Raw genomic sequence first — 13,509 nt, 5'->3', positions numbered from 1 at the left:
ACTGAGTGGGAATGTAATTATGGGTGTAGCTGTTCAATTTTATTTAAAAAAATTAAAAAAAAATGCCTGTTCTAAATGCGCCTGTGGGCACACTCATCCATAGACAATACTGAGTTATCCATTTTATTTAGGATTATTTAGGGCAAAATTTACATCTTAACATAACTTTTTCCAACTACTTGGCATAGTACCCAGTCCTTAATAACACTACAAATATTTGTGGAACGAATAATTACTTCTGGCTGACTTAACCCAACTAACAGTTGGTGTATTTTCATGGGCTATAAATTAATTTAAATGTGAACCAGTCGAAGCACCAGTTCTCTTGATAAGCAAACATAAAATTATAAAATGCTTTACACAGCCAAGTGATGGCAGTTTAGTTGCCATTTTCGATAAGCTACCCACCCCCCTTGTCACCATAAGACTCTCTCCTAAATCTCACTCAGCCCACTCACGAATTTAACTTTAACCACTCACCTTTCTTATGTGCATGAAAACCTAAACATTTGATGGTCCCTCTGTGGAAAAACATTGTAAACGTGTCCCCCACCACATTCTTTCCAATTCTCCAAAAAGCCAAGTGGCTAGCTGGTAGACTGCTGCCTTTGAGAAGTAACCCTGGCTTTCCTTACCCCCTCCCCACCCCGCAGGTGAGCTGATCAACCTTGCCATGTACTGTGAGAGGATAAGGAGGAAATTCTGGCCTGAGTGGCACCATGATGATGACAACACCATCTACGAGTCTGAGGAGAGCAGCGAAGGCAGCAAAACCCACACGCCTCTGCTGGATTTCAGCTTTTACTCAAGGACAGAGACCTTTGAAGATGAGGGAGCAGAGAACAGTTTTTCCAGAACCCCAGATACAGATTTCACTGGACACTCGCTCTTCGATTCTGACGTGGACATGGATGACTACACAGACCACGAACAGTGCAAGTGATGTTCAGCCTCGCTGACCCTCTTCTGCCGGAGCTGCCACTCCCTGGGCTTGGTCCACTTTCCCAGGGAGAAATCCATCTCGGCTGGAGGAGATCTTCGTGCTTGGCACACTTCTCACAAGCTAACTGGACTATAGCAGCCTTATTTCTTTTTGTACAAACAGGACACAGAACCATTCAGATGGCTCCATTTAAAACAGGCAAAAAAGAGAAGAAATGTCAGCATGGTTCCTGAAATGCATTTTTGTTTTCATTAGAAAACTAACATTGTGTGGTAGAGCAGGTGCAAGAATAGGTTGTCTGTGGATCGTGTTTACGTAGAGCCTCTTCAGCCCGAGAGCTCAGTTGTGAGACGGATTCTCGAGCATCCTTCATCCACGTGGGTTCGAAGTCGTGAGAGAAGTCATCAGGAGAAATGTAGGAGACAAATGTTCTATGGTGGCTGCTTGTATTTTATGTGTGTATATTATATGTTGAGATAATTCAAATAAAATCCATAGATATTCAGTGAACACCTACTATGTGCAAAGCACTGTGCTAGGTGCTAATCAGTATAAGTTTTCTTCTCGGTCCTGCCAGTGACTAGCTGTGTGATTTCGGGCAAGTCCCTTAATTCTTGTGTGCCTCATTTCCCCCACCTGTCAGGTGGGGATAACAATACTCTCCACCTACCTACCTCACAGGGGTGTTGTGAGGATTCATGTGGTAACATTCGGCGCTTTAAACCTCTTGGAAGAGCTGTGACATGAACACAACATTTTATTCTTGATTGTGCTTCCTACGTATGAAGATCCGAAGGCAAAGGAATTCCATATCCAGCCAACAGCAGCCACGGTCACTCGCGAAAGCCGAGCAGACGAAACACATGCAAAGGCACAGCTAGGACTCTGTCCTCGTTCTTCCCTGTGATCTCACTTGAATCGAAATCTTTTGTTGAAAGAACCTTGAACATATTTTTACAGATCATCAACAGCTACAAACAGTCTTCAATTCTGTGTATCTGCAGAAGTCTTTCTTTCGTTGCCTGAACGCACACTGGAATGTGTCCTTTGTTGACTCCTGAGGGTTACGTTGCCTGTGTTTGGTTTATTTGAAGGGAATAAAGCTCAGGAACATGATGGGTTTCATAGCGGTGAAGGGGAAAGGATCTGACTGATTTTTCTAAGCAGACGCTTGCCAGCTTGTAATGTCTTTTTGAAAACAAACCTTGCAAGATGTATTGAAAAGATGAAGTATGAAGAGGATCACGTTTCTGGTATCAAAGCACTTTGTGCAGTGTAGACTCTATGCAGTTTTACTAATGCAACTTTTCCGGTGTTCTCAGCCATTGCCCCGTGAGAGGAAGGCAATGCTGAGGACGAATCTTAATGTTCCTTAAGGATCTCCCGTAGCCTCCCTGTGCTCCCTCTCCTTCCCCGTAGAGCACATGGACCCTTGGGGTTTCTGTATTTACTAAGGCACTCTGTCTCTGAAGACATCATTTTTCTTGTCTTAGAACATTTTCCAGTGAAATACGGGGTGAAGATGCTGGGGTGATGGCCGTGGATTTGGGTTAGGAGGGTCAGTGATAAGATTTACAGCTGCGACCAGAACTGCCTGGCTTCTGATCACAACGGACTCGCTGGGTAATGGTCATGCATTGCGGGGCTAAAGAGGCACTGCTTCAAAGATGGCAACGTGTGCTGAGAAGTTCACGCACCTGGCTTGAAAAAGACTCTCTTTGAATATGGCTTTTGCAAAAACAATCCTACAATGCTGTGGACTCAACAGAGAGGTAAAGGGGGAGAGTTGCTGAGGCTGTTTACCATTGAAGCAACCATGTAGGACATATGTAACTGGGAGGAAATGCGGAGATGCCCTGAGTTAGGAATGCTTACTGCACAGGAAACCCACTTGTCATTAATCTTTGAGAGGACTGTTTGGCGCCTAATGAAAATGTGGTGGAGAACATATGAATGGATGAGCATGTTTTATCTGCAGTGTCACTTGGGAGGACTGTTCATCTCTTTTGACTCTAACAAATAAGCGTGTTCCAAGGTCAGCTGGTGGTAGTTCTGTGTGACTAGGGAAACTTCAGGCTTGAAAATGTGAATGCAATAAACGGATGGACTGTAGACCTATCCACATGAAGACTGAGTTGCCCTGTCCCTACGCTTACCTGGAAAGAATTGTGTTTGAAATTTTGTCTACAATTTATTCTTCCTATATAGCACCAGGTTGTATCTTTACTTCAAGAATGATTAAGTTTTGACTGTGTAAAGTCACATGTTTTTTTATTGTGCATTGCCTGGAGGGCAAGTACATGGAGAGCCAGTGTTCATTGTGAAATTGTAAAGTAAGTCATTCTATCCAGGTACCTCTCACAGGGGCTTGAATGGACATTACCACTTGGAGTCTTGGGTACTAGGCTGACAGCTCATGACTGGGTAGTCAACATTTTGTAGGTGTAACTTGATTTGGAATCCTGGAATAATATCCCCAGGTTTTACCTTTCCAGCGTGGGTTATGGAAACAAAATGGCCAAGACAGAATCGATGTGTGGATGTCCTGGGTAGTCTTTATTGGGAGGGCTTTGATTTTATTTTTTAAATTTTAATTTTATCTTTCATTCTTAAGCTCCCCAGATTTGAAGTGTTCTCCAATATGGTGAACAGGTGCTACTTGTAAGAAAAATAACAAGAAATTGGGGGACATTTTGGTTATCTGGCTTACTTGTTCAAGTTGTAGTTCTTTTTTACTAGGGAAAGTAACTTAGGGAAAGTGTGATCTTTAATGTTAACAGATGTTCTCAGTTGGGCAGAAGACCTGCTAGCCACCTGTTCTTTTTTATCTGTCATTGTAAAAATAAATTGTGCCCCTCTATCCCTCTCCCTTTGCGCCTCATCCCCACTCATCAGGATTGAGGCACAGCAGCAGTATGATTTAATCTGCATATGTCAGAGTAGATATAAGGGCAATATAAATTTATGCAGAGGTAAACTATATTGTCAGAGTTTACCATTTTGTTGTTGTGACATAATGAATTGTTGCCGAGGCCATGGGCTACTACCCAGGTGATGCTGCTGAGGCCATGGGCTACCCAGGTGACTGATCATAGACTTAGAACAACTTGGACTTGAACCTCAACTACAGTCTGGCTCTCCAGTGAGCCCTGCCTGTGGATACTGTCATATTAGGTATTAGGATATGTTTTCCCGAAATAGAGTTCAAGGAAAGGAAGAGCTAGGGATTTTAGCTTCATGGGTCTTGCCTAGATTATTTGAGAGAAAGTGTAGAATCATAGCAATGTGTAGCTGGGCCATGAATTAGTTGTAGAAAGCTCCTTACAAGAGAGCCTCAGAGGTTGTTATTGGCTCTGTGTCACACGCGCATTCATTGGCAGGGCAGGACCCAAACTGAAGTCTTTTCACCTTGCCTTAGATAGTTCTTGCCATTACACCACTTTGACTTGGTTTCCTTTTCCACGTCCCCTGAGAAATCACTCCATGCTCGTGGAAACAGCACGTTCCCAGCCTCTCTTAAAGAGTGCTTGGAGTCTTCCACTCTTGTCCTCCATGTCTATTCAGCCCGGCCCAGACCAATTCAAGAGATCTTTCGTTAGAATTTACTCTCTACAAGGTACTGGTAGGCTCTGTGAATGATACCAAGTCACCAAGACTCCTTATTCTTTGTTATGTATCTTTTACGAATCCATGCCCATATGCTCACTCATTGCATGTTTACTGAGCACCTACCCTGTGCCTGGCCCCGGGATCCACACTGGATATAGAGTGGTGAACAGAACAGACATGGCGCCCTGATTTTAGAGCACCCTCTTTTGCCTAGACCTCTGTGATAGCCTGTTGTAAATGCTTGCTCAGGTCCCTGATCTGTTCTACCCATAACCATTAATTTTTTTTAAAAAGCTCTGGCCCTAAGGGGGTGCCATATTGCCTCAGGGTGAGGGCCACTCCCTGGGGCCTGGTATTCTCACTTCTTCCTTCATCGTGTTTCCTGGGGTGTCTCCCAGGGCTCCTCCATGTGAGCCATCCAGTGCATCCAGATTGGTCTGCTTACTATTGCCTAAACAAGCCTCATGTCCCCACTCTGCCTCTGCTTATGCTAGCCTCTCTCCCAAAATGGCTGCCCATCCTGTCCAGTGGCCCAACTCATACCCACCTCTCAAGGCTCAGCTTTATCAGTTCTGCAAGATGTTCCTGTTCATTATAATCTCCCTTTCCTCTAGAAACAGTATTCATCATTTCCTTCCCTGATGGCTGCACAGGAAAGGTATGCCCAAAAGCAGGCCACGCACTAAAAAGTAGTTGTTTTAAACTGGTGTCAGAGCCGCTACTGATAATCCTATGAAAGTCCTCTACCTTATTACCAGAAAAATATATGTATGCAAATATACAAAATTTCACATATAAGTTCAGATTTAGAGACCTGAAATCATCCGTGGATTCCTTGGGGGCTCACGGACCCCAGTTGAAGAAGCCTTCTGTATAAAGAGTCTTTAAAAGTTACTATTGTTAGTGTTCATTCTTTCTTGCCTTTGACCTATTCAGAGAGGAGAAAAATTGGTATGGGACTTGCTTGCAAAAGCAGCGTCTTATTTTCTATGTCGAATGTGTGTTGAGTGACAGAGAAGGAAGGAAGAAGAGCTGTCTTACATTAATTGAGAAAATAGCTTTGTTTTAACAGATTGGGCATTTTGGAAACTGACAAGGTTTTATTGTTATTGTTTTCGTTGGTTATCTTTAAACCATCCAAAAAGTTGGTTTATCAAAATCAATTCAGGGCCAGGTGAGCTTCATTTTAGCTCTCGAACCCACCACTTCTGCATGGGTAGGCTGACTGGCTGGGGGCTTCAGGTAGGAGAGAAGAGGCCGGATTTTTCCTTATAGGAAAAATGTCGGCACGATCACATTTTCCTGTATTCATCTATTCATTTATTCATTCATAGGATAATTGTTGAGTGTATTTTCAATAAAAGGACGGTGCCTTTGTCGATAGGTAACTTCTCAGGTTCTTCTTTGTCGTTGTTGTGGTCTTTTTTTTTTTTTTTTCTTGCAGGGTGAAGTTATTTTTATTGCTCCTGACTATGATCCAAGATCCTTTGCTCTCCTTTATGTGCAGTGCTGTTTAAGTTGAACAAGAACCGATGAAAGTACATTTGATGACAAATACTTCCAAGTCTGAATGCTGAACTCTGGCAACCCATCTTTAATAGGTCCAGCCATCAATTATGTATGATTGTGGAGTGCTTGACCTTTTTTCAGTTGCTTCCAGATGAAACTTGGCTAAGTTTGAAAGGATCCTCTTGCCTGGAGCGCTCTTGCTAATGCCAGGAGTAAATGCAAACACATCGTGAATGTTTTCTTCGTTTGAATTCCTTACCAGAAACTTGGGTTTTTAGCCCCTGACTTTAAAGAATATCTGAAAGATACTTAAGGTTCCTTAACCTTTAGGATAAGATAACTAGAATGAGTCACATATTGGCCTTGGTCTTTGGAGATGGTTACAAAGGAAACTGAAAAATAGCTTAGAGGAAAGTGACTCAGCTCTTTTGGGGCTGACAGTGTGACCCTGCTCAAGCCTTCTGGCTCTTGCTAAGGCAGGACTTGTCCCCAGAACAAGGTTCTCTGAAACTTCTGTTGTGGGCTAGATTATGACAAAGTGGGATGCGCAAATTTCAAGAAGATTATTGCCCTAAACTGTAAAACTTATAGATAAATAGAGGGGCCCATTGCAATAATAAATTAACTTATGAATGTGGTCTAGCCAGCACCAACACTCGTGATCATTTTAGTGCGAGAAACAAGTTACCTAGAATGAAAGATTGGTAGAGACTTTAGTGGTCTTACACAATTAAATTATGTCAGCAATGAACTTGATGGCCTTCTTGGATTTAAAAAAAATTGTTGTTGTCCCTAATTGCAGCTTTAAATATTTTGAAACAATCCCCCAATTGTAGAGCGATATATATTTCTGATAATGGCTAATTTTATAAAAAGTAATATTACTAAATATAACTAATTCACCTTAACGTGTGGCAAGCATCTTTTTTTTTTTTTTTTTTTACTTTGTGGTTGGAATAGAGTAACTCATTTATCAATGATAGTTAAACCTTTTCCTTCCTTTAGTATTTTTAAAAATTACCTATAACTTTAAAAACAATAGGTTTCAGCTCCTGAATTGCCCTGTTAATTAGCCATGGCTAAACAGATAGCAGAGAGAATACAGTTGTTGAGTGGAGGGCTAGGAAAGAGAAATGCTTTGGGTATTTACCATCTCCCTCCTCTTAAAAAATAAAACAGAACAGCAGTCTGTGGACTTTTCCCTTTAACAGTTGTTCAGAATTGGAAGTGTTGTGTCCTATTTGCTTCTCTCTTGCTCGATAAGAGATCCCATTTGGCTTATTCAAACACAAACCATGTCCAAAAGATCGTATTTTTACTTTAAACAAATTGTATCTGAATTTTCTCGCAGCAATAAGATTAAAAACAGTGCTCAAATTTTTGAGGTCTCTCTGGTTCAGGAGGGGCGATATGTTTGTGTTCCTCCTGTCAAAGTGATTACCTCCAGTAATCAGTTGCACGGGATCATGCTTATTGTAAACATGTGTTTTCCCCAGGGATGTGCATCGTGCAGACTGTCTGACAACTCACACGGTGCTGATGGTTGGGAAGATGAGGGTCTGGATCCCTCATTTGGTGGCGGTAGGATTTCACAGAGTGGGAGGAGAGGAGGAAGGGGTGACAGATGCGACAGCTTCAGGCAGCCGTGTGGTGTGGCTGTGTTATAACGTGTCAGGCACATCAGAAGTTGTCTCAGTGGTGGCGTTAGTACCACCGTACAAAATCCAGGCTCATAAATCCAAAACACATGCAATTTGTAGGGAAGGGTTGTTGATAGGAAACACGGGTGCAGGAGTCACTGAAGTCACATTGCCTTCATTTACAGGCTCAAGCTCTGGGGCTGTCGCAACCGAAGCCAAGCTCGGGAAGTGGGGGGGGGGGGCAGCTGAGAGCAGAGCGCTGGCCCCCACCCAGTTCCTTTGACTCTGGAACTTCCTCCTAGTTTCTCAAAAGGGTTTGTGGCATATGGTTTCCATTTTATAAATATAAAATGTACAAAGTAATGTATATTTGTTTTATAGATGTCCTTTAAAGGGAGACACCCAAAATCATCCATATTTAGGTAGTGGTCTCCAAACCTTTGTGTTCATTCACCCCACAGTAAAACTTTCTGAGCTTGCCCTTCAGTATATTTATTTGTAAACACACACACACACTGCTCACACTGCTGTACTGATATGTACATTAAAAACCATGGCAAACATAGAACTTTTCAAAGACTATTCTCCTGTACACAATAGTGTTTAGGCAACAGGGCAAGTAGGGGTAGCGCCTAGAAGGCTGCAATTGATTCAAGAATGTGTATGTAACATTTGTGGCAACGTGGATGTAAAATAGGCATGGGCGCATGATCATAGGTCAAGGAATGTATGTATGTGTGCATTTATTTTTACTTAAAATGGGCATTTTTGGTTGGGGAAGAGAATAGTAAAGAAAGAGATGTCGCCTTTACAAGAGCTATTTTGAATTCTGTTTTTGGGACCACCTGATCTAGAATGTTTTGAAAATTTCTGAAAGATTTCACAGTCCACGGATTTAAGCAAAATAAGAAAAGAAAGGATGGGGGAAAAAACCAAATAGCGCAAATACAGGATGTATTGCTTGAGAATTTCTGTACCCATCTGAAAAGCATGTTCTGATTATTCCTGGTAACCAGCATCTCACTGATTATATATGTCTCTTCTATTTGTTTATAACCCCACGTCTCCAAATGTGTGGAAGATGCACAGATTCATTTTCAGCTATCTGAGGTAGGAAGGACTGATGTTGGTATCCTTCGAACCCACATTTCAGCTGCTTGGGGGCTGATGGGTGGACACGGCCTGGAAGCATTTACCTGCACCATCTGTTCTGCAAACACAATGACTAGCATCTTGCCGAACAAGGGCCTCAATGTGGAGGTGGCATTCCAGGGTTTATTTCTGGACCTATGAGTTACTTTAGCACAGTTATTGTTAGTAGTTTATAAAGCCATATTTAAACTTGTACACTTGATTGTAAGATAGATTTGAATTGTGCACTATGTTGATTACTGTATAGAAATGTGGAAATTCTGTACATTCGGTCTCAATGCTGTATGTATTTGATGTGTAAATGATAACTAGTGGTTATGAAATAGCTTGCTGTGAATGTCTTTATTCCCATTGGCTTCTCCTTGGCAAATCTGAACGTTTAAATTTTACACTCAAGAGGAAAATCTGAAATTTTTGCAGCTAACCTACTGTTAAGTGGTGGTCTCTTAGATGCTTGGGAAGCTCCTTTCTTGTAAGGCTCTTGTATAATTAAAACAGAGGTAATGAATTTTTTAGGCATATAACTTTTGGATCAGAATTTCAAATGAATATTTTTAAAGTAGAAAAACAGTTCTCTGAATATGCAGTCCTACCCTCTCCTGCCTTCTGTTCTTGCCCAGAGCTTTTGGGAAGTGATGTCCTCTAGTAGAGAGAAGAAGAGGAGAGGGTGAAAGTGGGACACATGTTAAGACCTTCACCCTGGGCACTAGGCCTGATGAGAGAGCAATTTCCCCTTCTATTAACAGTGTCTAAATTAGTTTTTGTACCTCTTCAATAAAGTAATTGTGATTCCCAGTTTGTAGATGAGGAAGGAGATTTGGGGAGGTAAATTAGGGTAAAGTGGCTAAGATGTGCTTAAGTCATAGATTCGCAGTGAGGTTTTTAGAAATACAAGTGTTACTAAGTGTTCCATCTGGGACCATGAAAGAGAGCTGGGCCTCAGGGCATGTCAGGATTGAGAGAGCCATTTAGGATATTTGAAATCCTATCTAGAAATTTGACCAACTGTTATTCTCATATTAGCATCTCAGCATTTAGAGCAAATTGCAATAAGGTAACATCCAAAATCCAAAACTTCCCAAACCATGGGAATACCTATTAAGTAGAAATTGAGAGAATACCCTAATCCCACATTCTAGAGATAATAGTTTGGTTTTTAGACCCCCTTTTTCTCTTGACTTGATAAATCCCAACTAGTTAACCCTGCTTACTGACGTAGACCCTTATTAACATAGGCCCATAATTGAAAATGCCTTGGGACAAATCTATATTTATTTCAACTTAAGTTAGCTCCAGACCCTTCTAGAACTTGTGTGGCAGTCCTGGACTCAAGCCTGGTGTCTGTCCCCTTAGGGAAGCTTGCTCTCCTTGCTTTCAGAGGCATCAGAAGGAAGAGGTTTGTTTGCCTTTCCAACGCACTGTGCTCTCAGAAGTGTTAAGAGAAGTGTCTTACTGTTGGTTGTACTGAATAACCCATGACTTGATTTTTCATCATTTTGTCCTTCTTTCCTCTTAGAGAAGAGGCAGAGCAGTTGGTGTCCTTGCTCTCCCAGGGGCTGTCTATTTTGTTTGTACACGATGCCACTGTCAGCACCCATGAAACACTTGCCAGTTGGGTTGGTTCCCATAAGCCACAGGCTTTCCTTTTAAAACCCACCAAGGTTAAAGTAGCTGATCTGGTGGATGAAAGAAAATTCTGGAAAACAAAGGAAAGAGGACCAGCTTCCTCCCTCACAGTAATGACTGTGTTGCTGTCCTGTGTGCCCATGAGGTACCTGGTCTGTTTTTGTGGTGGTGCGCTCCTCGTGAAGCCTTAGGGGGTCATCTCCAGCTGCGGGCCTGTTAGATGAAGGGTTCACCTACCTGGGGGTGTTTGGCCTGGGCAAGCACACCAGGTAACGCATGCTCAACTTGTGGACATCCAGGTGAACCCTGATTAAAACAATGCCACGGGCAGCCTTGAAAGGGAGGAGGAGAGTGAAGGGAAAGGCTGTAGGTGTCAGGGAGCAGCCCGGGCCCCTCCCCCAGCCCTCCTGTGTCCCGTGTTTAGTGCATGGAAGCCCTGCTGCTTCCTTCTCCACCCTCACAGACCTCCCTCCAGCTAGCCGGCGCATTCCAGGGCCAAGAATGGACATTTTAGGGCTGCTCGGGGGTGTCAAAGAGTCCAGATTCATTGGTGGCCCAAGCATAAGAAGGGGGGAGGTGGGGAGGAAGACTGGGCGGCAGGGTTTGGAAGTCATCCCTCTGAAGGTAAGGAGGGCTTCTGAGCAGGGGACAAACACAAGGAGAGTATTTAAATAAGATGTGTCTGATGACAGCCTGGCTGCAGGGCGAGTCAGACAGGCGGCAGCAGAGCAGCTGGGCCGGGTCTCAGTGGCTCCCAGTGAAGTTAGAGGCGAGAAGTGGGGCAGGGGTGCAGGGGGAACCGGGAGGGGGAGCCGCCAGCCACAGAGCGCAAGGAAATGCTGACTCCTGGATGTGGGGAAGGAGAGGACCAAGGTGAGGAGGTAATGCTGGGAGACCGGGGACTCCCGCTGCCAGGTGTAGGAAATGTGGAGAAGGGGACCGGTGTGGGGGAAAAGTGGTGTTTGGGGTTAGCCACCCTACACATGAGGAAGTGGTAGGAGATGCCGGACTGGAACTTGTGAAGGGGGGAAAAGGGACGCTGCAGCCCCCAAAGAATCGTGGAAGCAAATGGACTGGAGAGAGATGATACATCTTTAGTACCTGCCTTTGTATGATGTTTCACCGCTTTAGGACACTGGCGCAGTCACTCCCTGGCCCGTTCACCTGGTGTCCTCATATACAAAACGAGGGGTCTTGCGGATTGATCTTCTCGGTACCTTCCAGGTCAAACCTCCTTTCCTCATTCCCGACGGTTGGACACCACTTCTCCATCAACACTGAGTCCGCCTCCTGCTCTGTGGACTGGCATCGTGTCGGAAGGAGGAATTCCGTGCCCCGCTCAGCTACTGACAGCTGACATTTACATATCACTTACTCTGTGCTGCACATGGTGTTCTTGGCAACCCACGTCCCTTAACTTGTTTAATCTTCACAACGACCCAGCGGGACAGGTACTGTCACTGTCACCGCGGCTGCCACCGTCATCACCACCGCCTTCCTCAGCATCATCACCGTCAGCACCATGTCTAGTGTATAGATGAGGAAACTGAGGCGAAGAGAGGTGAACTGACTTGTCCCGGGTCTCCGTCGAGGGAACAGCAGAGCTGGGGTTTAAGAGCCTAGCGTTGAGCCTGCTGTGCGCCGCCGGCTCTGCGTCAGTCTAGTGGGCGCGTTGCTAGACGGCTCGAGCTCTTGAGGGGAAGGCTGTGAGGCTGGAGGGTGCTTGTGTTGAGGCCGAAATGCCTTGACTTAGTTAACTTCTGCCGAATCATTCTCAGCCAGCCGTGCGGCCTTGCTTCCTATAGAACACACGCAGACCTGTCACCGGTCCTCGATCCGTGTTCAGGCAGAGCCTGGCTCTCTGGTGGGGGCTGAGTTGTGGGTCATCCCTGGTTCACTCACTTCACTTCTGGTGGTCATGGCCATTGGCGCCACACACTTCATTCACCTTGACTCCTTAGAGAGGGAATTCCTGGGGGAAGGCCTGAAAAAGAAGGAGAAAACACCCTAAGGGGCAGGGCTCTTAGGGTTGCTCCTGCCTGCTGCCCAGAGGAGCTCCCCGTGCACACTGCTGGCCCCCATCTAGAAGCAGATGCTGCACACTTGCCCGCCCCTACCCCCAGACCCTCCTGTACACATGCCCACGGGATGCCGCCCGTGCGTTCTCCATCTGTCCAGATGTGAGCTGACAAGCCTCTTTCCCCCTGTGTTTCTGAGCCTCTCAGTGCCTAAGCAAGACCCCTGGAGTCACCCAGTCCTGCGGATTCTGCCTCCTGCAGCCAGTTTGAATTCATCTCCTCCTCAGCTCCGCCTAGCTTCCGGGCTGCCGCCTTCTACCCAGGTTCCTTCTGTCTGGTCCGCCTCCCTCAAACCCATTCTCCGCCTTGCTGCCAAGCTATTCCCGAATTTGCATGTCATCCTTGTGCAGGGGCCATGCTAATCTTCTCCGTATCGTTCCGGTTTTAGTATCTGTGCTGCCGAGGCGAGCCTGCCAAGCTACTCGAAAAGGGAAAGTGTCCACGTGGCTTCTGTAGCATTCAGCATAGAGGACAGGCAGGAAAGGCTTTCCGTGACCTGGAACCTGCCTCCTCACGTGCCGTATTTCCCACCGCCGCCCTTCCCGTCTTCACACACCAAACTCCAGAGCTACCAAACTATGAATTTGCCTCTTTGTTTTTCCTGTCATTCCACACTGAAGGGATGAGGCTGTTGTAAAAAAAAATTTTTATTGACATTTTCTTCCCTCTTCTATTCATATAGATAACCAATGGTTGACTAGAGTTGATTTTTTCTGTTCTCTCTGCTGAATGCCTTCTTTTCGCCAGACATCCCCCAAGGAGAGACAGCCAAAGAGAAAGGTGTTCTCTTTCATTTCTTTGACATGGTGGGGGATAGAAAGATAAATCAGACACTGACTACTCTCAATGGCAGGTAAGACATAAAACTCTGGTAAAAGATAGGTGCTGATACAACAAGAAAGGGACAAATAAGGTGGCTTAGACCCTGTGGTGGGGAGAGTCCTACCAGCTC

The 13,509-nt window shown here is 44.7% G+C and overlaps 1 protein-coding gene and 1 non-coding gene across 5 annotated transcripts in view; one reads left to right on the top strand and one right to left on the bottom strand.

Annotated features, from left to right (window-relative positions):
- FAXC (failed axon connections homolog, metaxin like GST domain containing) overlaps positions 1–9,178 on the top strand; it is an 88,364-nt gene extending 79,186 nt beyond the window's left edge. For all 4 annotated transcript variants that reach the window (XM_087865334.1, XM_087865335.1, XM_045807016.2 and 1 more), the window contains one exon: positions 654–9,178. In XM_087865334.1, the coding sequence (XP_087721460.1) occupies positions 654–943 (290 nt within the window). In that variant the 3' untranslated portion in view covers positions 944–9,178. The remainder of the gene's footprint in view (positions 1–653) is intronic.
- Positions 9,179–12,862: 3,684 nt separating this feature from the next.
- Positions 12,863–12,969, bottom strand: LOC123798609 (U6 spliceosomal RNA). Its single transcript, XR_006781374.2, has one exon. It is a non-coding gene; the product is annotated as a U6 spliceosomal RNA (small nuclear RNA).
- Between the last annotated feature and the right edge of the window lie 540 nt (positions 12,970–13,509).

This window comes from Ursus americanus, chromosome 11, assembly GCF_024610735.1.
Source record: "Ursus americanus isolate L20-20 chromosome 11, mUrsAme1.1.p, whole genome shotgun sequence".
NCBI lineage: Eukaryota > Metazoa > Chordata > Mammalia > Carnivora > Ursidae > Ursus > Ursus americanus.
This window is presented reverse-complemented; position numbering and strand designations above follow the sequence as displayed.